General features: G+C 43.3%; 1 protein-coding gene across 3 annotated transcripts in view; it reads right to left on the bottom strand.

The window, feature by feature from the left end:
* Window positions 1-6,358: 6,358 nt before the first annotated feature.
* Window positions 6,359-26,078, bottom strand: part of DHFR (dihydrofolate reductase) — a 73,580-nt gene continuing 53,860 nt past the window's right edge. For 2 of the 3 annotated variants that reach the window (XM_075325146.1, XM_075325144.1), the window contains exons 5-6: window positions 8,739-8,854; window positions 6,359-6,499 (exon numbers count right to left, since the gene is read on the bottom strand). In XM_075325146.1, the coding sequence (XP_075181261.1) occupies window positions 6,421-6,499; window positions 8,739-8,854 (195 nt within the window). In that variant the 3' untranslated portion in view covers window positions 6,359-6,420. Of the gene's footprint in view, window positions 6,500-8,738; window positions 8,855-11,756; window positions 11,877-26,078 lie in introns of those variants that run through there. The other variant, XM_075325145.1, reaches the window with a different exon arrangement.

Raw genomic sequence — 26,078 nt, 5'->3', positions numbered from 1 at the left:
CGGAAGGGGGTGGAGATATCTTATTGAAATTTGGCCAATATATTCTGGACCAAAACTGCAGAGATGTCATGAAATTTCAGCCCTCTATGGCTTTTGGGGGAAAAAATGTATTGCAATTTTAAAACTGAATAGTTACAATTGTACCTATTCAGCCGGACAAAGGTTAATCCTTTCAAGGCTGCGGTTATCCTGGTTGCTTGTGCACCTTTTTTTACCACCCTACTTTCCATTAATAGGCTTGGATACAGCACTCTGAACAGCCAGCTTCTTTAGCAATTATTAATATCATAAAAAAGAGACGTTTTGGCAGCACTCTGCGGTGTCAAGAAATCTATTTTATTTTTCTTTTTTGCAGACAGGTGATACAGACATGAGCGAGCAGGGGGAGCGGAGCACAAGGACGACGGTACCGTTTCGCACCTCTAGGGGTGCTTTCACGGGTCCATGGACCCGTGAAAGCACCCCTAGAGGTGCGAAACGGTACCGTCGTCCTTGTGCTCCGCTCCCCCTGCTCCCTCATGTCTGTATCACCTGTCTGCAAAAAATAAAAAATAAAAATAAAATAGATTTCTTGACACCGCAGAGTGCTGCCAAAACGTCTCTTTTTTATGATATTAATACTTGCTCTGGCTCCTTGGCATATAGCACCACGGTAGTTGAGGACTTCCACTTGCCGTCAGCTGTTTTTTCCAGCCAAGTCCAATGTGAGGATACAGCAGCTGATCTGCACTTCAAGCACCCACAAGGCGGGTTCTACATGGAATTGAGCCAAAGGACTTTATTGCAGCATTTTCCATAGAGTGGTAAGCAGTGCAGTCCACAACTTCTGTTTTTTTCTTCTATTTTATAGCTTCTTTAGCAATGACGTTTTGTGGCTTACCCGCCTTGGGGAGTGTCAATGACTGCCTTCTTGACATCTGTCAAGTCAGAAGTCTTTCCCACGATTATGTAGGCTACTGAACCAGACTAAGGGCGGCTTTGCACGTTGCAACATCGCACATGCGATGTCGGTGGGGTCAAATCGAAAGTGACGCACATCCGGCGTCACTTTCGACATCGTAGTGTGTAAATCCTAGATGATACGATTAATGAGCGCAAAAGCATCGTTATCGTATCATCGGTGTATTCTCCGACATTTCCATAATGCCGATGCAGCGACAGGTACGTTTTTGTTCCTCGTTCTTGCAGCAGCACACATCTCTGTGTGTGAAGCCGCAGGAGCGAGGAACATCACCTTACCTGCTGCCGGCGGCTATACGGAAGGAAGAAGGGGGGCAGGATGTTTACATCCTGCTCATCTCCACCCCTCCACTTTGATTGGCCGCCTGCCGTGTGACGTCGCTCTGACGTTGTACGACCCATCCCCTTAGCTAGAGTGACGTCGCAGGACAGGTGAGTGGATGTGAAGCTGGCGTAGCGATAATGTTCGCTACGCCAGGAATCACAAGATATCGCTGCTGCAATTAGGGCGGGGACTATCGCGTGCGACATCGCAGCATCGGCTTGCGATGTCGCAACGTGCAAAGCCCGCCTAAGGCCAGTTTCAGATGTCCATGTTTAATCAGGTACAAGTCACACGCATGATTATAGTCATATGTGTGTCACACGTGTGACATCTGTGTTTGCATACATGTGACTTGTACTGGAGAAAACACGGGTCTTTGAAATAAAAATATTTTCTATATTTACCTGTACCCAGCGCTGTTTTCTTCGACTCTGCTGCCGCCAGCTTCTGACCACCGCTCATTATATTCATTGATTATTCACCGCACTGAGAAGCCGGAGCATCACAGGGACAGCATCGCCGAATATTCAGCAAGCAGTGTGTGTGTGTGCGCGCGCGCAGTGACGTCCAGAAGGTCATCAGAGTTCCCAATGAATTCTGATAACATCCTGATGCAAACCCCGCACTACAGCGAGTGTTAACATGGTGACTTCACAGGTTCATCCGAGTTCATTGGGAACTCCGATGACCTCCTGGATGTCATTGCGCACACTGCTTGCTGAATACTCACCTGTCCCAAGGATGCTATCCTCGGCGATATTGTCCCTGGCGCTGTCCCCAGCTTGCAGGTGTATATACACACACACACACACACACACACACACACACACACACCTGGATACTCACTTGTCTCCAGGATACTCACCTGTCCCCAGCGATACTACAGCTCCTCAATTCAGTGAATAATCAATGAGATTAATGAGCTGTGGTCAGAAGCAAAAGGCAGCAGAGCTGAAGATAGCACTGCTGGATACAGGTAAATATAGAAAATCTATTTAAAAGACCCGTGTTTTCTCCAGTACGTGTCACACTGATCACATCAGTGTGCGGTTCGTGGGACATCCATGCTGCCGGAGGAAAAAAAAAAAAGGACACGTCTCCGTGTGTGTGTGTCCGGGGCCACGAAGGGGGGGGGGGGGGGGTCACACAGTGTGTGTGAAAACACGACAGTGTAAGTAACAGCATAGAACAACATGGGTACGTATGGCATCAGTGTTAAAAACGAATGTCACATACCTGACACCAGCCTAAGGGACCATTTTAAACACTTAGAATTACCACAAAACGCCTGCAAAGGCTTCCTAACGTTCTGAAATAATGACTTTTGGGTTTTCATTGGCTGTAAGCCATAATCATCAACATTAACAGAAATAAACACTTGAAATAGATCACTATTTGTAATGATTCTGTATAGTATATGCTTTTCCCTTTTTGTATTGAATAACTGAAGTAAATTAACTTTTTGATGATATTCTAGTGTATTAAGATGCACCTGTATGTGCCCTAGCTATGTAATGGCCGTGTCTGACCATACAGGAAACATGTTCTGATCATACTACATTTCTCATGCAGGGGAGGACACAAAAGAGTATAAATACATTACAGCACTGGATCATATCTGACTTTTTGTAAGGTAAAACATTTCCCTGCCGGTTTTTTAAAAAATATTTTCCCTCCAAGAAAGAATAATTTGTGATCCCATGCTCTTCTGTCTCTATACTCTTCTTTCCTCCCTTGCATGGGGAATGTTTTATTGATCAGACCACGTACGGTCAGACACAGCTATTAAATAATACATAGGAGGGACTTGTGTGTAAATGTTATATAATATACACATGTATACATACACACCGTATCTTTCAGTCTATAATAAGAACCTTTTTTACCCAAAATTTGGGAGATAAGTGGAGGTGCCTCATAGTCTGGATGTACCTGGCTCACTGTGGGCATGTGACGGAGCAGATCACAAGAGGCAGGAGCATGGTCAACCCTGCAAAAGGCCAGTGGATGCAGCGAGCATGTGTCCACTATTAAATAGAATGAATATTCACTGCTCCCCAGCATCATAATCCCATCCACATCTCGGCAATGAAGCTGGTGCTGAGAGGTGGGCGAAGTTATGGAAGTGTGGAGCAGTGAATATTAATTCTCTTTAATAGACACACATAATCACCCCAGCTGCCGAATTCCTGCAGAGGCTGGGTCGATTACGTGTCCACTAATAAAGAAAATTAATGTTCACTGCTCCCCACTCCCATAGTGAATATTCATTTTGGATTAGCTAGCAGCTGACATCAGCATGAGACTAGTGGCGCAAGTGGACTGACTGGTTGCACCAGTGAATTGAGAGAGGGATGCATATATACCAGGATGGGCCCATGATGGGGCTCATATAAACCAGGATATGCCCGCCCAGAATGTGGATCATATATACCAGGATGGGCCTAGGATGGGGCTCATATTATATCATGATGGAAGACATATAGGCTAGGACATTAATATAGAAATGTGGGACATTATCCCCATAACAGTGTCAGCAGATCACCCCATAAGTGTATCATGACCACAGTTTTTGCTTTAAAATTTTCCTCTAAAATCTAAGTGCGTTTTTTTTTTACACATTTAATTGTGGAACTTACCATTATTCCAACAACTTTTCATGGGGAAAACCTTTTCAGTCTTTGCAGTAGAATTTAGAGCCATTTATGACAAATGTATGAATATTTTTATTTTTTAAAGGGCACTAATTATTCTTGCAGTTTGTGTAGCATAAAAATCACAAAAACTTCTCAACATACTTAAAGATGCAACACACTTATCAAAGTATGAGAGGGTCCTTATTTGCATGGAAGTTGCCAACTATGAGGTAAAAGAACAAATATTTCAGTCTCACTGAAGATGACAATTCCTTGGGTGAAACTACTGTGGAGGACTGAATAGAAAGTTTTTTTGGTCATATTTTTTGGAACTATAACTAGCGGGTGGATGCAGTTATGGAGGTTCTGCAAAATTGTGGAAAGCAACCGAATTTTTGTAATTTTGTAGAAGTGATTAATGTTATTCTTTCAAAAAACGCTTTTACCTTTCTTGACAGGTGGTATCTCAAGGGCGGCGGGACTGCCATGGGCACTCCCGTCGCATGTGCCCTTGCAAACTTTTTTGGGAGTTTTGAAGAGTAGACATGTTTTTTCCTCCCAAAATCCTTTTTTGAAAAATATAAAACTTTACATAAGATACGTGGATGACGTGTTCATTGTGTTGGACGGCTCATCTGAGCTTTATTTTAGCGTTTGTGCTATATCTAAATTCCACCAATGCGATGAACATGTCATTCACACGTGTTTGGAGGTCTGTCTCTAAATTTTCTGGACGTATATGTGGAGCTAAAGGAAGGCTCAATACACACAACAGTGTTCAGAAAACCAATAGCTTCTAATTCTCTCCTTCATTTTTAAAGTGCACATCCCCATCATAGAAAAACCGCCTTACCATTTAATCAGTTTTTAAGACTCAGGAGAATTAATAACAACGATCACAAATTTTGGGAGCAGGCATGTGAACTAAAAAAAAAGTTTTAAAAAACAGAGGTTATCCAGACCACTTAATAGAGGATTCCTTACAAAAAGCATTAATAAGAACAAAGGAGGGAAGGATAACAAATCCTTATGAGTAGAGGAACAATGATAAAAATCTATGGAGGTGAGATTCTGTTTCATTTTAAATTTGGCCCCCTGGCCAGAAAAATAAAAAAATGCTGTATTTAATCATTGGCACCTCCTTCAAATTGATCCGGATTTGAGGAAAGCCGCATCTCAAAAACCTTTAGTCACACATCGAAGAAACAAGAACCTGAAAGACCTTTTAGTAGAAAACAGAATAAAAAAAAAAAAAATCAAAAGAGACATGTTTGGATAACACCTGTCCAAAGGGCAATTTTTGTTGCGGTAATTGCTGTTTCTGCAGCTTACATGTAGTTTCCAACCCTATTCTGTTTGGCCCATTTAAATATATGGGAAAATTTTTTTTATTTCATGCAAGACTAGGTTCATAGTGTACGTGATTCACTTGCCTCTGTGGCCGATTTTATATCGGCAAAACAATCCGGTCGTTATAATGTTCTTTGAAACGAACAATAAGTCAATAGGCTCAGGGAAAGGCTGATTGAACATGTACATGAATGCCACGATAGTAATCCCGATGTATTAAGATTTGCCGGCTTGGAGAGAGTTAATCTCCCCCTGCAAGGTGGGAATTTACATCAACTTTTATTACAGGCAGAGGATATATTGATCTTAAAATTTAGAGCACAGGGGGAATTTAGGTCTAAATGATAGTGAACCTATAGAAAAACTGACAGGTCAAGACTAACTAATATGCTGCAACCTATGTCTTTGTTGGTCTTTATATAGAGATGTCTGTACAGATTCTTATCTATCATAGAGGTTTTCGCCTTTGCATGTTTTTTTTTTTTTTGGTGTATTATATTGTACCTTATATATGTTTTGTTGTCACTAACTTTTTAGAGACACGGTTTCAGTACCTGCTATTTGTCATTTATGCTCTGTTCAAAATGTTAAAATGCTGTGTCTTTGTTCAGTTTGTATTTCTAAATGAAAATTTAAATTTTTCTGTATAGTTCCTTGTCAGTCAACTTTGTTTTAATTGTGGCAGGTGAGGGAGACCGGGTGTTCCCTCTACATAAGGGGGAGGGTCTGTGATAACCTCCGGACGGACGTCCGTGAGGGATCCTGCACCCGATTCCTTCACTGCCTTTTTAATATGCACCGTTTAATTTAATAAAACAGGAAAGTGTTCGGAGATTCGGTGTGCTGCTGGACTTTTTTTTTTCTACATGGTTCCTCAAACCTACAGCTATCCTGCTTCATCAGCGAGCACCCAGAACCGGAGCCTTACTAAGGGAATACTGCTTCTAATCCGCTCCTCCCCAGGATTGTGGACAGGTCGTATAGTGGTCGGTGCAGAACCTCATCTATTTTTTTGCACACCGGGTGCTCACTGATACAGGAGTAAAGAAAAAAAAACCCAAAACAATAAAGTAAAAATAAAACTTCAAACAATAGAAAACATTGTATTGCCAATAAAATGTACAACAAAGCAACACAAGAAATTATTGGCTACACCATTTTTTCATAGACTTCAAACTTGTATTGTATGCTATTTTCTTCCTGCATTTCTGAGGATATGCCTGGATATCTAAGAAGAAAAACAAGACATTAAAGTGCATTAAACAGCAATTCTCCAGTCTGATTAATAATAAATAATAATAATTGGAATTTTACAAGTGAAAGATATGATTATAGACCAGAAGAGGAGCAGGAAGAAGACTTTACTAATCTGAGTAGACATCCTCCACGCTGGGTCATAGAAGTATAAAGAAACTCATCTTGGAGACATACCATGGACTGAAATCAGACTTTCAGTGGCCATATTGTGCCAATTTTTATAAAACCTAATTTATACACAAGTATGAATTGGTGGAAACTGGTGAAGAGAAGAGCATTCTCTTTCACAAAGGTTTTCTTTTCTTGAATATGTGACTTGTGTCAGATGAGTTTTGGTTCTATTGTTTTTGTATGTAATCTCCCTTTCATCAGATCTCATCTCATAATGTAAAATCTTCTAATAACTTGCTAAATTTAAAGTGAAGCAAATTCACATCTATATAGTCTAATCTTGCAGTAACAATATGTTCTGTACATCTTTCTTACAGATGTGAAGGAAACTGGGATATGCCGCACTGACAAACATCCAGAAGTTGATTAATTTCTCTTTTATTAAATCAGGTCTACGCATTTTGGAAGAGGCAGCCTCCTTCCTCAGGACAATTATAGAAAAAAAAATATCAACCTTACTAGTACATCAGTGTCCCCTTTCTATATATACACAGTTGTCAGGATAACAACTAAATTCAAGATCGCCCTCAAATTTAAAAAAAAAAAAAAAAAAAGGCGGGTGGCTGGTCAGTGGGATGTAACATCGGTAAGTAGATCACAATTGTCCAAAAAAAAACAAAAAAAAAAAACAAACCAAGACAACCCCATCCCATTCTACCACATGGAAGAGAAACGGCACCACATGGAAGAGAAATGTCAAGACCTGAGAAAGAAAATGTCTTTACACAAGAAAGGTGAAGGCTACAAGAAGATGATAAGCAAAGCTTCAGATTAAATGGAAACGGTCATCAGAAATTTTGCTTTAAACCTAAAAAAGTTTCCCCCTCTGCACCTCCTGGGCTGCATTCTAGCAAGGTTCCTGTACTTTTTGTGGCCCCTTTTAAACCAAATTAAATACTTACTTTATAAACTTGTACCTTTTACTATGTAAATTTTGTAAATCGTCCATGGGGGCGGGCTCTCTGCTGACCGTTGCTGTTCCTCCAGCAGATTTACGCCGCCCCCCAACGCTGAATTTCATATCTCAGGACGCCGCCATTGGTCCCGCGCATGCACCGTGCCACTCTCGCGGGACTGTGCACTGTGTGCACGTGTGACCGCTGGTGACGTTTTGCGCAGGCACGAGGTTATGGGCGGCGCTGTGAGTGTCATCAGCAAGTGCCGCCCATAACCTCGTGACCGCAATTTCCCCTCTTCCTCCAGCGTTCTGCGCAAGCGCTTGCTGGCCAGATGACCCGACGTCACCTCTTTCCCATCTTGCCCTGCTGCAGGGTAAGATGGGAAGGAGGTGACGTCAGGTCATTTGGTCGGCGAGCGCTTGCGCAGAACGCTGGAGGCAGTGGGGGAAAGCGCGTCCACAAGATTATGGGCGGGCACTTGCGATGCAATCACAGCGCCACCCATAATCTCGTGCTTGTGACACACGTCACCAACGATCCTGGCGTGGGCGGCACCTCGGGCGCAGTGGGCGGCGTCCTGATGGATGAAATGGAGCGTGGGGGGACGGCGTCAATGTGCTGGAGGAACAGCAACGGTCAGCAGAGAGCCCGCCCCCATGGACGATTTACAAAATTTACATAGCAAAAGGTACAAGTTTATAAAGTATTTAATTTGGTTTAAAAGGGGCCACAAAAAGTACAGGAACCTTGCTAGAATGCAGCCCAGGAGCTGCAGAGGGGGAAACTTTTAGGTTTCAAGCTAAATTTCTGATGACAGGTTCCCTTAAATATACAAAAATGTAACAACCAGGCTGACCACGCAAGTCAGCACCTAATCAAAAGTGCCTTCTGATGAGTAGGGTTAAAGAAAATCAAGATACAAGTTCACTCCAGTTAGCTAAAATAGTAACTAAATTGGGATGAGTGTTTCACAAGACAACACAATGCACACTGAAGAGGGATGGCGTGTTTGGGTGTCATCCACAAAAGGAAACCTCTCCTACAGCCAATGCACAAAAATACCCGAAAGCTTACTTTTCAAAGGGGGTGTATTCATTTACACTGAGCCCTCTAGACGACATTTTATTCCAGTCAACTTACTCTGGGAGCAGTTTGTACATCTGGAGATTAATTTCTGGCAAAAAGGTGTCACAATCAAACTCCTGTTGAAGTCTGGTTAGAAATATCCTCTGGCTGACCGGCTTGTCCATCAGTTCCTGTACAAAAAGTAAATTATACACAATGATAGAGATCTACACCCAAACAGTGAAAACTTAAGTGTGTCTTTGGATGTGTATAAGGTGCCTTGAAAACGTTCATACCCAGTGAACTTTTTTTTATTTTTCACGTTACACCTACAAACTTAAAAATGTATTTTAATGGAAGTCTTTTGGGCCAAGTCTCTACCAGCTTTGCATGTATGAAGGGCTGAAAGTTTTGCTCATCACTCTTGGAGAGATAGCCATTTTGCAGTGAGATTGGATGGAGAGTGTCCGTGAACCTCCCACCACTGGATATGTAACAAAGAGAAAAAAAAAAAAAAAAATTAGATCCCGAACAACCATGCATTAATCCCAGGGTGCTGCAGGCACCATGTATGTATAGGTCTTTATATTGGCCACATGGCGGATTTGTGCACCTGTGCTCAGCTTGGCACTCCTAACCACCCATCTCTCCCACATAAGGTTTGAATTGTGAGCAATGCCTGGTTCACTCCCCATTCAGATAAGGTTGGTTTGGCACATTGAGAAGGACATTTAGTGATAGGAAACATCCATATTTTAGGAACACCTTGAAGTGGTTGGAGGCTTTTGAACAAAACAAAAAGATAAGGTAATAAACTTTTTTCTTTTCAAGGTTTACAGTAATATTGCAGTTCATATATTCATTAATTGCAGTGTGCTGCTGCATTGTACAGTGGAACCTCACTTAATGAGTTACCCAGTTAGTGAGTATTTCGCTTAACGAGCAAAGCTTGCTGTAAATTTGTAACTATTTACGAGCAAGCTTTGCTGTACGAGCAAAATACTCACCGCACACACTTCCGGTTCCATACATTCACCGCGCTCTAACCCGCTCTTGCAGTCCACACAAACACACACATGTACGCACAAACAAACGCACACATATATGCTCACCTTACCTTCCGTTCCCTCGCCAGCCTCCTGGAACTTGCATGTATTGGGTAACCAAGGCGACCGATTCAGGACCTTCAGCTCCCAGCGCGCTGACGTCAAAGGCAGGAGCTGCTTGCCTCTGATTGGCCAGCGCGCTCCCTTTGAGTAGCGCCTGACAGGGGAAGGTCCTCTCTCGTCTTGATGCTTGCCGATACACATGCTGTACCTGCCAACTACAAGACCCAGGAACGGAAAGTACACATTATGCTCATCTTACCCTCCGTTCCATCGCCAGCATCATGGTTCTTTTAGTTCGCCGCTACAGGATGTATATCCGGTAACCATCGGCGACGAGGGAGGAACTTCCCCTTTCAGGCGCTACTCAAAGGCAGCGTGCTGGCCAATCAGAGGCAAATGGCTCCTGCCTTTGACGTCAGCGCTCTGGGAGCTGAAGGTCCCACATCGGTCGCCTTGGTTACCCGATACACAGCCCGTACCGGCGAACTACAAGATCCAGCAGGCCAGCGATGGAACGGAAGGTAAGGTGAGCATATGTGTGCGTGCGTGTGTGTGTGTGTGGAATGGCACAATAGGGAACCAGGATGGGAGATTTAACAAGTTGTGGAACTATTTGTTTGCATTGCAATGACTTCCTATGGGAAATCTTGCTTTGCTGAACGAGTAACTTGGTTAACAAGCACAGTCCCAGAACGGATTGTTCTCGTTAACCAAGGTTCCACTGGATATGTTATTCTTCCAAACGCTCACAAATAGTCTGAATGGAGATTCATTACAGAAAATTTACACTAGTACAGGGATTGGTCTGCAAAAGACCGAGTAAGGCCCTGTGTGCACACTGCGTTGTTACCCGTGTTTTTGCTGTAGAAATTTGAGAAAATGGTTGTAACCTTTCTGCAGACATTCCCCAGCCAAACCAAATTGAAAAAAAAAAACAAAAACAAAAAAAAAACAAACAAAACTGTGCGCACACTGCATTTTTTTTCTCAATAACATTCTTTCTGAAGAATTTCTTGAGAAAAAGAATGTGCATGTCACTTCTTTTCTGCAGGTACCTGCGTTTTTGCCATATATAATGGTAAAATAAGGCAGGGACCAACCTGCGGAAAAAAACGCACCAAAAACACCAAAAGCAAAAAAACACGTCAAAAACGCAAGCGCTATTGGTGTGTTTTTTTTTTTTTTTTACACAGGTGCGCTAATCTTTGACTCAAGAAAATTTCTTGAGAAAAATCCTTTTTTTTGGTGCGTACAGGGCCAAAGCCATTTTCTCTGATGATGCCCTATTCAGACTGCTTAGGACATCTGTAAGAATGACTGTCAAGAGCAGAAAAGGTGAGAGCCATCATAAGGGGATGTGCGCACGTGTGCGTATTGCATGCAGTTACGCTGCGTCCTGCGTCCCCTGCACAGTCTATGGAGATTGTGCAGGAGCCGTGCGCACGTGGCATATTAGAACGCAGCGATTCGGCTGCTGCCCGAATCGCTGCGTTCTAAGAAGTGACATGTCACTTCTTCCGTGCGGTTTGCATGCTGTCTATAGGGAGAGGCATCATGCAGAGCGCACGTTCTCTGCCGGCACCATGTGCTTCAGAACGGAGCTTTTCAGCTGCGCTCTGAAGCGCACCTTTTAGGTGCGGTGCAGAGCGCACACGTGCACACATAGCCTTAGACCTGCCAATATATAATTATCCTGAGACCATTAATGTGTGGGTCGCTTTCTATTTCAGGCAGTGGACTCACTCAATTTTGCCAAAGATCACTGCTAGTGTTGATTAAGCATTACCATTCTTGGCACTCCTAACGAGAAATTGGTTGGGCTACAATCGTTTACACAGTATAATGGAAGTCTATGGGGAACACTAGCATTTTTGGGGGAAATCTTCCAGAAAAAAAATGCTTGAATTCCCAAATGACTTCCCTTATAGTTGGTACACAAGTTGCACCCGTCCGAGCGTTAAAAATGCTGGTTACAAGTACCCACCTGAGCATGGTAGTGCTCACTCATCACTAGTCACTTCCATGAATAAATAGACTCTAAACCTCCTCCAACAGCAATCCAGGAGCAATTTGGTGATGAATGCTGCTGTTTCCACCATGGAGACTATAATACAAAACAAAAGTGATACTGAAGGATGCTTTCATATTGCATTCTTATCTTCCTCATATTCAATGGTGCCGTTGGCGCATCTTATTTTGCGGGGTTTTTGGACGTATGCTCAGATGGGACTATTCATAACTATGCAGACGAAATCATTGTGTACTCTCTCGTGCACCATTTTCAGGCATGTCAAGGCGCATTGTAAAAATATTGAAAAATATTCAACACTAGAAATATTGTGTCTTTATATAAAACTTGCTGTAGTTGTCAGTTTAAAATTTATGAAAATCTGATAATTGTACCTCAGTAACAATAGAAACATTGACTAAAGAGATAAAACACTGAAGCAGCAAAACTATGAAAAACAAAATTTGTCTCAGTCAAAACTTCTGGCCATCAATGTACAGTATTTTTGATTGGACAGGACTAAATCACATACCAAAGCAACTACTTTTTACATAAGTGCCACAAAACCACATTCCAACACATTTGTTAAACATAAAGAGGCCAACCCCACTTCAATGTAAGCTGAAAACTAAATGGAAAACTATGTTCTCTATGGCACTCACAGGGTTGTGCAACTTTTCCAAACTAGGTACTCAAACTCCTGTTCTTCCTGGAGGAAGGAGGGGAGGGAATTCCACGAGTGGACCAACTGCAACTATAAACCTAATCACTGTTGACATCCCTTTAAACTGGCGGTGCGGCAGTCAACAGCTACTCCTCAGGGGGTCACCTGTATACATGCTTGAATTTGCAATTTTTTGGAATAGGGGAATGGGAGTAGACCCTTCTGAAGGTGGTATGCTTCCTGGGGAAGAAAGGATCAAGCATGTTGAACTTTAGCTGTGACAACACCATACACATTAGATAGGTGACCGGAGCTGCGGAGATTGGTGGCTCCTGCCATTCATATTTACATGCATTGTGCTCCTGCTCTGACTCATACACTGACCTTTTCTCTTCATTATTTTTTTTTCCACGAGAAAGTCAAATCAATCTGACTGTTTATACAAAGATGCTCCACAGTTAACCATTTATATTACAATTATTTACCTCCTATAAAAGAAAAACAAAATACTATTTGCCTTTCATGCTACACAATCTGCATTTTTCTCTCTCTTTCAGCCAGTGCAGAAGACCACACGTATTTAGAGCAGGTGTAGCAGATTTAACATTCCTTCATATGCAATGCATGCTGGCTATCCTGTTTTAGAGGACCAATTTTCAAACGGATACAATTGTGGGTGGTATTCTTAGGGTATGTGCACACTTTTAGACGACCGCATACCTTTATCGTTTTGAAGTAGACGACACTTCAATAAAACACCAATGGGTTTTACCTGGGCATCTTTTCTGAAGTCTGGATGTCTTTTGCTGGGAATTTGCCCCCAAAATTGTTTTTTTTTTTAAAAAAATCCATACCAGTGGCAGCTTTCAAGCTGAAAGCCCTAGAAGCAAGGACTGGTCACGTTTTAACCGTGTCATGGCTTTTAAAGCCTAAAGTAGTTAAACAAGTTGAAAAAAAGAAAACATACGCACAGTGAGTTGTTTTGAAATTGTTACACGCTTCGATTTATCATGTGTTCGCATGTGCGATCACACCCGCCCCATCGTTTGTGTGTTACGGGCAATTTGTTGCCCGTGTCACACAAAGTCGGTAACCCCCGTCACACGTACTTACTTTCCAAACAACCTCGCTGTGGGCGGCGAACATCCACTTCCTGAAGGGGGAGGGATGTTCGGCGTCACAGCAACGTCACAGCGGCCGGCCAATAGAAGCAGAGGGGTGGAGATGAGCGGGACATAAACATCCCGCCCACCTCCTTCCTTCCGCATTGCGGGCAGGACGCAGGTAAGCTGCAGTTCATCGTTCCCGGGGTGTCACACGGAGCGATGTGTGCTGCCTCGGGAACAACGAACAACTGGCGCGCAGAAGGCCGATCAATTTTTTGAAAATGAGCGACGTGTCAATGAGCAACGATAAGCCCTCTTTTTTACTTTGTTTAAAGAGCTTTTTCAGGCAATATACATATGAATGTATGCAAGTGATTATTTGAGGAAGGCCTCTAAAAACTAAATTATTAGGTCATCATACACAAAGTCAGCCATGCATTCAAGACTCTCAACAAGCAAGACTTCCTGTCCCCACCAGGACGACAAATCCATCTCCTCCTCCTACCTACTTAGGCCATCCACGCCGAACAGAAGAGAAGCTGGCGTTTATAGTATTCTCTGTAGCGCAGGCAACCACCTCCTGTTTATCCTCCCCTCTAAGCCTCCTCCTCATTATCACCCAATCTGCGCCGAGAAGATGAGATGAGGCTGGCCTGGGTAGTATCACCCTGTGTACTTTCTTCCTCCATCTCAACCTGGTCCACACTCAAAGCCTCCTCCTTAATTGTGAGCAGTGAGTGTTTCATTAGACACAAGTGGCTTGGTTACGGTGATTATGTGGAGTCGTTGCCACTTATCTTGGTTGAGTCGTCAAAGTTTTGGAGAAACGCACATATGTCAGACATCCATGGCTCCTCGTCCGTTCTTATTTGCTGTGGCTGACCGGAATACCAATGGGAACGTTGTAGCTAGTATTCAACTACTTCTGATCAGAAAACCTTGCTAACATATGTAACAGTTCCAGCACCCGAGCAGGTCGCAAGCCAGTCTGTGAGCTGGCATTTGTAAGCGCTGCTGCAGCACTTGCCAGACCATCGGCAGCTGTAGTGTAGCTGACTTGACAAGTAGCTCAGGCAAACCAGGGTAGGTTTTCAGAAAGTGCTGAACCACTAAAGTTGAGCATCTGGCCCAGGCATCTTGCCAAGCTTCAGTGCTGCCACCAGGTTATGGTCATTATCACAATCGACCATGCCTGGTTGGAGGTTCAGCTGCTAGAGCCATAGATCTGTTTGGTCTGTTAAGTGGGCTTTACAAGCAGCTACATCGCTAATGAGATGTCGTTGGGGTCACGGAATTCGTGACGCACATCCGGCCTAGTTAGCGACGGCGTTGCGTGTGAAACGTACGAATGACCACTAACTATCAAAAATAGTCACTTTATCGTTGTCCGGTCGTTCTAATTCCGATTATCATTGCTGTTGCAGGACACAGGTTGTTGGTCGTTCCTGCGGCAGCACACATCGCTATGTGTGACACCGCAGGAACGAGGAACATCACCGTACCTGCGGCCGCACGCAATGAGGAAGGAAGGAGAAGGGCAAGATGTTCTGCGCGCTCATCTCAGTCCCTCCACTTCTATTGGGCGGCTGCTTAGTGACGCCGCTGTGACGCCGAACGAACCGCCCCCTTAGAGAAGAGGCGGTTCACCGGCCACAGCGACGTCGCTAGGCAGTTAAGTAGTGTGACGGGGACTAACTATGTTGTGCGCCATGGGCAGCGATTTGCCCGTGACGCACAACCAACGGGGGAGGGTGCTTTCACCAGCGACATCTCTAGCGATGTTGCTGTGTGTAAACCCAGCTTTAGACCTTTCCACAACTATACAGCAGTGTGCCGTTTGTCACCTAAAGATATCAGTGCTGCAGTGATTCCAGCTAGAGACTGATGGGGACGACAATTTGGAGATTGGGAAACCCTGACGTTACTAGGACCTGTAATTCTAGGCGTCAATAGCACGTGTGCTATCCTAACGTCCGACTGCTCTTGCCTCCACAAGCTTCATTCAGTGTGCCATCAGTAATGTCCCCGACAACCACCGACCTGTGGACAAGTGGTTGTGAAGTGAATTTTCTAAGTAATTGTATCAGTCAGGGCACGGGTGAGGTTATGGGACATATGTTTGTGTAAGGCGGGGCCAGCACACCAGAAGAAAGTGGCAGCTAGGGAGAGAGTACCAACGGATGGCCGTGGCCATGAGATTGCAGATCGCTTCAGTTCACAAGCCTAAATGCCAACATTTCCATAGAAAGCAGTATGGAAATGTGGCAGTGTAGTATTTGGGTCTGTAGGTGAGTAGCTGACTATTTCCACTTGCAAGGCCTGGGGTAGCGAACCCAGGGTTCACCCCACCTAGTCAGGTGCTTGGATGACGTATTCAGGCATGCTGTTAGTGGTCTGACCCATGCTGAACTTTGTACAGCATGGTTTGCAAATGACAGGCTTTTTTTTCTTCCGCACTGTCCGCAAAAAAGCCAGACTGGGGAACACCTAACCCCTTGGCCTGAGATCTGGCCACATGTGGGTGCCGTGGGGAACAGTTGCCTACCTTCTCTTCCCACCCTGCCTCTTGATGTCATGCAGATTCCTCCCCCTCTGCACTGCTATCCTTTGCTCTGCATGCCATCTTGCCACGTTGGGTCACTGAATCATTCACCAAAACCTTTTTGGAAGCAGTTTTAGACTATGTGCACACTAAGCGTTGTTCGCAGCGTTTTTGGGCTCAAAACGGCATGACTTTGTTTCCCCAGCAAAGTCTATGACTTTTCATTTTTGCTGTCCGCACACTTTTTTTTTTTTTTTTTTTTTTTTAGAAATCAAGAAATCCATCAGTCTAAAATATCTTACTTAAGGGAAAAACCCATTTACTATGCATATGTCCACGATAGCATAGCATACATGAAAAAAAGGGGAGAAAGATTATGGGACTTGTATAGAAAGGTAAAAATATTTTTTATTTATTTGAAACACAAAGGGTTGACATGATTTGATACATTTAAAAAGGAGCATAGAAGGAATGGACCGGCTATGCAGATACTACAAAACAGATAATCAATTGGATATATCACCACACATTACTGGCAGATTCCTTATTGGTTACATATAGACCATAAAGGCTGAATTTTTTCTAGCTGCATTTTTGAGCTTTAAAAAAAAAATAAAAAAAAAAAATGGGGCATGTCAATTCTTTTCTGCGTTTTTCACCCATGCAATGCATTGGAAAAAAACCCCAGCAAAACGAAGTGATCAAAAACGCAGCAAAACACAGCCAAAAAAAATGCACGAAATGCGGTAAAAACGCATGCGTTTTTTACCAAAGCGTTTTGGCCGCGGGTGCGTTTTTTTGTGCAAAAAAATGCAACAGGTGAACATAGCCCAACTACCCTGCCTAGTCCTCTAAATCTACAGAGTAACTCTGGAACAATTCAGGGATGTACATTGCACCAACAGCCTTTATAGAGACAAGTTCCCACATCAGGATCTACTCCTGATTGCTGTACCTGTGAAGCCATATCTATGTATCGCCAGTCACAGGGTCGGGCTCACTCACTGGTTTCGGCTTCAAATGACTCCTGCAAATGTGTCAGCCAGTGAACCATATAACTATGCCATGCTCCGCACCCCTGTGACAATCTCTGCAGTCAGATATCAACAGCAGAGAAGTAGGGAAGAATGAATTGCAGTTTACTATTCTGAAACTGTCACGAGTCTGGGACTGACTCATTGAGGGGTAATTCAACTTTGAAATCAGCTAGAAACAAAAAAAATACGAAAACCCCTAGTAAGGGTGCCGACATCTACTTTTCACCACAGATCAAGTGCTGATGCTCTGAGTGGGTTTCACAAATTACAATCGGCTGGAATGAGACTGGTTGAACAGGAAAAAGTAAAATTGTTGAAATCAACTCCCCAATTATATAAGACTTGATAATCTGGGACAAAGACAAGCCAGATGACTTTAGACAAAGAACACAAGTCCAGATTTATCATTGTACTAGCTGTAGTACCCAGGCGTTGCCCGGGATAGTAACTGTCTCTCTCCTAGTCGCTGTCTGTCTCTGTCTAAGGCTTCTGCCACACTCACGTGAAATTCACGCACGTGCCGAGAGACACGTATTTTCCCTGCGTGTTGCGTGCAGGTAAGTACGTGTCTCTGGTACGTGCGTGACACGTGTGTTCTACGTGTGCTATCCGCGATAGCACACGTAGAACCGGTAATTATCATACTCACCTGGTCCTTCCTGATGTCCGCGCTGCTGTCCGTGGTGCTGATCCTCGGTCTCCAGCCCTCCCGTCTCCCCGCTGCTGCTGCTGCCAGGCAGTGAAGTGAATATTCAATGAGAATAATGAGCGGCGGTCGGCAGCAAGAGGCAGCAGCGGCAGAGACAGGAGGGCTGGAGAAGGTGAGTTAATGTTTTTTTTTTTTTTTTCACTGACATGTGTGTTTTCTCCGGCGCATGTCACACGGGACCGCATCCACACTACACCCGTGTGGTACGGGTGCGGGCCGTGTGACACCCGTGCTGCGGGAGAAATCACTGACATGTCAGCGCTTTGAAAAACGCACACACGTACAAACGCACACACGTTCCGTGTGGTTTTACGTGTGTGTGCCTGCTACAATAGGGTAGCATTGGTTAACGTGTCTCCGTGCCGCCGGTACGTGTAACAAAATGACAAACACGTGCCGGCAGCACGGATGTGTGGCGCTAGCCTAAGTCTGTGTCTGTTTCTCTCTGTCTGTATTTGTATCAGTCTGTTTCCATCTCTGTATCTGTCTTTGTGTGTCGCCTGCCCCCTTTCCAGGTCTGCCCCTTTCCCTGTCTGTACGTTTCTGTCTCACCACCGACATCATATTGCCTCACACATAAGCTTCTTATACTAACAGTTTATTTTGCTCCTATAGCAACCACTGACAGTTGCTATTAATAGCCAGTAGCTCCCACCTCCATTCAGTATAATGGAGGCAGGATTTTGGAGACTAACTAAAGCACGGGTTTATTTTTTCCTGTCAAAACAGTCTATGACGTTCCCTTGGTCATATGGGAGTCTGTGCAAAATTTCGTGATTGTAAATGCGACGGTGCAAATTCCTTTAGCGGAAATACATACATACATACATACATACATACATACATACATACGAGCTTTATATATTAGATTTTTTTTTTGCCTTGTGAGGTGTTTCAGTTATAGCCGCCAAATTCTTAAAACATTGTGCACGTGGGCTCATGAATCTTGGACAAAATGAGAGTTGCTCATTTTGTCTAACAATCCCCCCACCCCCCTTCATAGCAAAAAGATGAATACTCTTAAAATGTTGCAATCAACTACTGATTACACAGTACGGAATAATGAATCTGGGCCATTTGTTTACCAGTCATCAGGGGAATACTTTTGTGTTAGAAAAAACATTTAAAAGGAGTATTCTGGGAAAAACTGAGACTAATGGCTATGCTCAAATTATAAAGATGAGATCCATAGTGCTGTTCCCCATTCCTCACCGTACCTGCAATTCATTGTGACGCTGTACCTTGGTGCTCCCCCTCCCTTCTGGGACGTCACATCATACATCTGCGGCGTGGCATGCTCCCTGCCAGTAACTGCCAGGGCCCCGATAATACCTGTTCTATTCAGTCTGAGATCAGTGGGTCTGGCCTTATCCCTGTAGTAATATATACAAGGCACTCCTAAATTTAGTAAATTGATGATTTTTTATTTTTTCATACTCAGTATAGTTAAGTCAAGAGGTTGCGGCCCAAACATGGCCTTCATCAGTAACTAGCACCTGAGATGGAGGCAGTATTTGGAATGCTAGCAGATATGTGACTGGGATCTGCAGCCGGTTATTTCTGCCATGGGCAGTTGTAGTAATGCTATTAAGAGTCTGTGGTTTGCAGCCTGTCATTAGCAGTATCCACTGCAGTGTATACTGCTAATGACAGGCTGCAAACCACAGAGACTGATGAAGGCCATGTTTGGGCCGCAACGTCTTGACTATACTGAGTATGAAAAAATAAAAAATCATCAATTTACTAAATTTAGGAGTGCCTTGTATATATTACTACTGTATATGGTCTGGAAACCTACCTGAGCACCCTGGTAACTAGAAATTCGGTAGAAGTGCCTAATCCTTCTGAACTGGCCTTATCCCTGATCTAGGTCTGTAAGGAAGCAGATATCAGGGGGCTAGGAGCTACTTGCAAGGAGGAAGCCACACCCCTGTGAGCTGTAACATTCCAGAAGGGAGGTGGAGCACGAAGGAGCAGCTCCAGCGGCACACAATGACAGGTAGTGTGAAGATGGGGAACAGCAGTATGGGTCTCATTTTTACAGTTTGAGGGCATGACCTAAAAAAAAAAAATAAATAAAAAAAAAATATATATATAATTTTTTTTTTTTTTTTTAGGTCATGCCCTCAAACTGTAAAAATGAGACCCATACTGCTGTTCCCCATCTTCACACTACCTGTCATTGTGTGCCGCTGGAGCTGCTCCTTGGTGCTCCACCTCCCTTCTGGAATGTTACAGCTCACAGGGGTGTGGCCATACATACATACCACACATACCATACATACATTTGAAGTAGTTACACTTTTGTGGAACTCAAAGTTGCGCAAAAATTGCGTGACTGAGCACTTTCAGGTCTTTCACCCAGCTCTGCCAAATCTGGAGTTTGGACTATATGGGGGTATTGTATTACAGCACACCTTAATCTAGCTGTGGCGTTCCTTACGGCAGAAATCTTACTCCAGTCTGGCTCTAACTAGAGTAAGATTTGTGGTGGGGCGTCACTTCATGAATCAGGTGCAAACATGACTGGTCTTGATAAATCAAGACCTTTGAGCCTAGACTGAACTGCAGAAACAGTGTGGAGTAAACCCTCATTGGAGGAGATCTGCATATTGTCAATTACACCTTTTTTTTTTTTTTTTTTTTTTTAATTTTTAATGATCAGCACTACCTAAAAACGTCTTACACACTGGTGTGGCTCTGGATCAGGAGACCTCAGTTGATCACTCAAATGGCCAGTCTGAAACATGCAGCACTTACCTTCTGTCTGAATTCATGGTCAGAGCAGTGCACAGGCTCAAAAGATAGTCTATGAGCTTGCACTCCACTCTGCATATAACCCTAAGTTTTTTTGTAACTAGTGTAATTGGCTTTTGAGAAATTTCAAAATGATCCTAAAATTCCCCCTAACGTTTTCACATGAACTTAATGTGATCTTCTCTAAACTTTTGCATGCACGTGTTAAATATGTCAGTACATCTTGCTGTTTTCTAATAAGGAGCTTAATGACAAGATTCCCAACAGGTGTTTGATCCATTAAATTGCCAAATAAAATTTGGGGTTCAATTAGAATTAGTATTTATAACAGTCCTCATCATGCTGTTTAAATTTCGACATCATAAGACCAAGATGACACCTAACACTTGATCAACCATAGCTCACCATTGCAGGGCTTTAAGCAGGATGTTCCCAGATGGACGTGCCACGGAGCTTATAGTGTCACAGAGTGTTATCAGCAGGTTGCAACAAAGAGAGAGACTGGAAGAGTCACAGAAAGGCATAGACGTAGACGTTTTTTAACCACATCCCACACTGATGACAGCTTCTTTGTGAACAATGCCCTTCGAAACCAGATGACGAATGCCAAACTCCAGGCAAATTTAAGGGAGGTGAGATACATTCAAGTCCAGAAACCATTATCAGCATGGTACGCTTGCTAGACTACCTGCAAGGCTACCCGTGCACATCAAGCAAAGGAGCCATCGTCTTGCTGGGCGAGGCATCCGAAGGCCTTAATGCAGTTCACTGATGAGTTTATTCATGGGTAGCAGAAATTATGTCTGGGAATGATGTTGGAGACGTCATGGAAAGTGTTATGCATCAGACAGAGTTGTCACCAGACGAGCCTTTGGTGGTGGTGTTACAGTGTGAGCAGGTGTTTCTGCTCAATAAAGAACTGCCCTACACTTTGTGAATGGTACAGTCACAGGCCCCTACTAGTTATAAAAATATCAGTCCAGTCATTGTGCCTCTGCATGAATATCAAATATTAATTTCATCTTCATGAACGACAATGCTCCAGCTCAGCAAGGTCGCATCATTAGGGAACGGCTGCTGGAGACTTTGGTACCTAAAATGGAGTGACCTGCACTTTCTCCAGATCAGAACTGAATCTCAGAAAACCTATGGGATCAGCTGAGTCGCTCTGTAAAGGCTCCTAACTATGTACATAGAATCTTAAAGACTGCTCTCCAAGAAGAGTGGGATGTCATGCCTCAGCAGACAACCCGAATCGTGAACAGCATGACACGTCATCAAGCTGTAACTGATGCTCAAGGCCACATGACAAGTTATTGAGACACTGACTGAGGGGGAGGGTCCAATTCTGTATACCAAACACAGTTGTATTTTGTATCAATTAATTGTTTGAGATGAGTAAATCACCATTGCAGGCTTCTACTTAAATGCCCTACTGTCATGATAATATATTACTGTAGCATGTCCTTTTAATGTTTTGCATAAATTTCACCCTAAAGCCAAATAAATACGGTAGCCCTAACGTTTTGTAAGTAGAGCTCGGTCTATAAGCTCAGGCAAAAACTAAGTGCTTCTCCCTGACTAGCTGCATGTTTAAAAGCGACTTTTTGGGCGAACAGAGGAGCTTGAAGACCCAGTACTGACTAATTTGAAAAATACATGTCAGGTAGTGATTTTCTTTTCCTGAAGAGGTTTTGAAAAGTTTTTTTTTTATCCCCCTGAACCATTTTTTGCAGCCTTTTGTATTTGACAGTGCCAAGGGACATGCGCTTTCTTCCACCAGAAGTTTTTAAAAACACCGTTCGGGAGACAAAATGCTCAAAAATCTCCAATGAACAGCAAAGTTGATTCCCCAAAGCGGTGTGTGCATACTAAGTATTTCTTCACCACTATATTCTGCACTGGCAGTAATCATTTTTGTTGACCCATTAGTGCAGATTTTTTCATCCAGCCTTTGGGAAATGGCTATGGCTAACGAGAGATACTTACATTTTTGAAGTGCAGTTACAAACACCGCTGAGTACATAAGATTTCTAGTATATGGTGCTGACTCCTTACCTCTGTTCTGGTGAGGCTATACTCCCAATAGCCGATCTTACAGTGTTCTAGAAGAATAACGTCATAGTTTCTCCATAACTTAATGCATCCCAGTAAGAAATGTTATATATATATATAACATTGCTTACTGGGATGCATTAAGTTATGGAGAAACTATGACGTTATTCTTCTAGAACACTGTAAGATCGGCTATTGGGAGTATAGCCTCACCAGAACAGAGGTAAGGAGTCAGCACCATATACTAGAAATCTTATGTACTCAGCGGTGTTTGTTACTGCACTTCAAAAATGTAAGTATCTCTCGTTAGCCATAGCCATTTCCCAAAGGCTGGATGAAAAAATCTGCACTAATGGGTCAACAAAAATGATTACTGCCAGTGCAGAATATAGTGGTGAAGAAATACTTAGTATGCGCACACCGCTTTGTATAAAAAAAAAAAAACAAAACACCACATACATTTTTTGTTCATGGATGACCGAATTTAGGGTACCTTCACACTTTAGCGATGCAGCAGCGATCCGACCAGCGATCTGACCTGGTCAGGATCACTGCTGCATCGCTACATGGTCGCTGGTGAGCTGTTAAACAGGCAGATCTCACCAGCGACCAGCCACCAGCGACGTGCAAGCGACGCTGCGCTTGCACGGAGCCGACGTCTGGAAGCTGCGGACACTGGTAACTAAGGTAAACATCGGGTATGGTTACCCGATGTTTACCTTAGTTACCAGCTCACACCGCTTAACTTAGCGTGTGCAGGGAGCAGGAGCCAGCACTGGCAGCGTGAGAGCTGCAGAGGCTGGTAACGAAGGTAAATATCGGGTAACCACCTTGGTTACCCGATGTTTACCTTAGTTACAGCTTACCGCAGGCTGTCAGACTCCGGCTCCTGCTCCCTGCACATTCAGGATTGTTGCTCTCTCGCTGTCACACACAGCGATGTGCGCTTATCAGCGGGAGAGCAACAATAAAAAAACGAACCAGGGCTGTGTGTAACGAGCAGCGATCTCACAGCAGGGGCCAGATCGCTGCTCAGTGTCGCACACAGCGAGATCGCTAATGAGGTCACGAAAAACGTGACTCAGCAGCGATCTCGCTGTGTGTGAAGTACCCCTAAGCCATTGTAGATTCTTGGATGTTGCAGTACGAAACACACGAGAGGCTAATGAATCAGTTTGCACATGCAGTAGAGTCTTGATACCCACAGCCACACTAGTATTTTTTTGGGTGATTTGTAGAGTTAATTTAGTACCTAACTATTCGTCCTTGTTATACGCATAACGAGTACTGTCTAATAATCGCGTATTCGTTCTGAAAGGCGTGTGCAATGCAAGTCAATGGGGAAAAACTCGCAAAGTAAGGAGTAACCCAAATGCCATACTATTAGTGCGAGTAGCAAATAGTGCGGAATTTGGGTTACTAGTTAATTTGCGAGTTTTTCCCCGTTGACTTGCATTGCACACGCTATTCGGAATTAATACGCGAGTATTAGACAGTACTCGTTATGAGTATAGCGAGTACGAATAGTTAGGTACTCGTTGAATTCTAGTGATTTGTCAGGTTACAAAACCACTCTGATTGCAATAAAAACAACAACTAATATTTAGTAATCATACTGCATGAGCCTCATCACGGAGAAAGCAATCATGAAATAAGACTGACTGAAGAAAAGTGATTTAGAAAAAAAAACAAATGACAGAAGTTGTTTAAAAAAAAACAAAAAAACAAAACAAAAAAAAACAAAAAAAAAAAACCCAAAACACCATTTCAGACAAAATCAGCACTTAGAGGACTGGAAGAGGAACACGGCAGCTGGTGATATTTATCACGGTTGGCAGAGGCAATGTATTTTGCTCTGTACACATACCTGAAAGGTCAGCATACACATTAATGCTAAAATGCAATGATGCACTGTGTATATTAGAAAAGTATCATGTCCTGCTTCCGGACAGGTCAAATATGGAAGAGTAATTAAGTGAAGATCATTAATAATATCTGTGGACATACACCCAGAGCGCTAGTCAACGAGCTGTCCGGTTTTGACAATCATTTTGCATAATGAGACTCCTAAGTGCCTCTATAAAATCTGGTGATCTCTACTACATAGCCACAGGAGTGGGGGAGTGGGGTGGGGTGGAGGAAAAAAGGTGGTCTTCAAAGTAAGTTATTTCAAGTTTTCTGGACCTTTTTCCTATTGGTGCCACACAAATGAGAATATTGTACATTTAAGATCTTATTTATGGTCCTTTTACCCAAGATTATTTACGTTATGTGCCAATGTGGATTTTTTTTTTCTTGCTTCTTTAAAATCAAAAGCAAGGAAAAAGCATCCCAGCAGAGTAGGAGAATCCTGACTTGCTGTGCACATGCTGTTTTTTTCTTGCAGATTTTGTTGCTGAAAAAATAAGCAGCATGTCAATTGTTTCTGCATTTCTATAATCCCCTGCAATGCTTTATCACTACAGGGGATTATAGCGCAGAACTTTGCCTCACACACCGTGCATACAGCATGGTGTGTGAGGCTGTCCATAGCTTAATAACCCAGGAATGCCATGGCAGGGTTACTATGATCGCATTTCAGGAACCCGATCACCAGTGAGAGGCAAGATATCCCTGTCTCCTGAATGCTGCAATCGCACTGATCGCAGCATTCAGGGGGTTACACTGGCACTGCTCTGGGCAGTGAGAGATGGTTTCCGGCGGTAACATCAGCCGGAGACCGGGCAGCGATCCCAGGAGTGCGGTGCCTGAACCACAAAACACACAAAAATCAGGAAAAAAATGCAAGTGAAAAAACACAGAACGCAATAAAATTTACAATGAGTTTTTCAGCTGCTTTTTTTCCTGCCAAAACATGCTGTGTGTCCAGAAAAGCACACAAAAAGCAACATGGACACATAGCTTTAGGCCCTGTGCACACTAGAAAATTGAATTTTAAGAAAATTCCGCAGGCTCAAAGATTTCCGCACCCGCGGAAAACACCTGCAAAAAAAAAAAAAAAAAAAAAAAAGCACCGAAATCCGCATGCGCTTTGTTGCATTTTTCCAGCAGGTTGGTACATGTATTTTAATTCATTCAATGCAATAAAAGCACATTGAAGAGAAAAAGAAAAAAAAGGCATTTCCTTCTGATATAGAGAGATGGATAGATAGAAGGATAGATAGATGACAGATCAATCAATCGATAGACTGCAGGACACACTGCAGTTCTCGCGAACAGTAGTGTGTTCACATTACAGACCGTGAGAAATGACCTGTAATTACCTCTGCAGTCTCGTTACGAGGCTGAAGTTGAGTATCTCAGTCACAGCTGGATGCAAGTGTCATGGGACCTCGGTGGATTACGCCGGAGCTGTGTGTTGAGTGGGTTAATAAAGTGGTTAAAGAGGGGGCTTTTGTGTTTTATTTAAAATAAACGATTTTTCGGTG

Source organism: Anomaloglossus baeobatrachus, chromosome 1 (assembly GCF_048569485.1).
Source record: "Anomaloglossus baeobatrachus isolate aAnoBae1 chromosome 1, aAnoBae1.hap1, whole genome shotgun sequence".
NCBI classification, from domain to species: domain Eukaryota; kingdom Metazoa; phylum Chordata; class Amphibia; order Anura; family Aromobatidae; genus Anomaloglossus; species Anomaloglossus baeobatrachus.
This window is presented reverse-complemented; position numbering and strand designations above follow the sequence as displayed.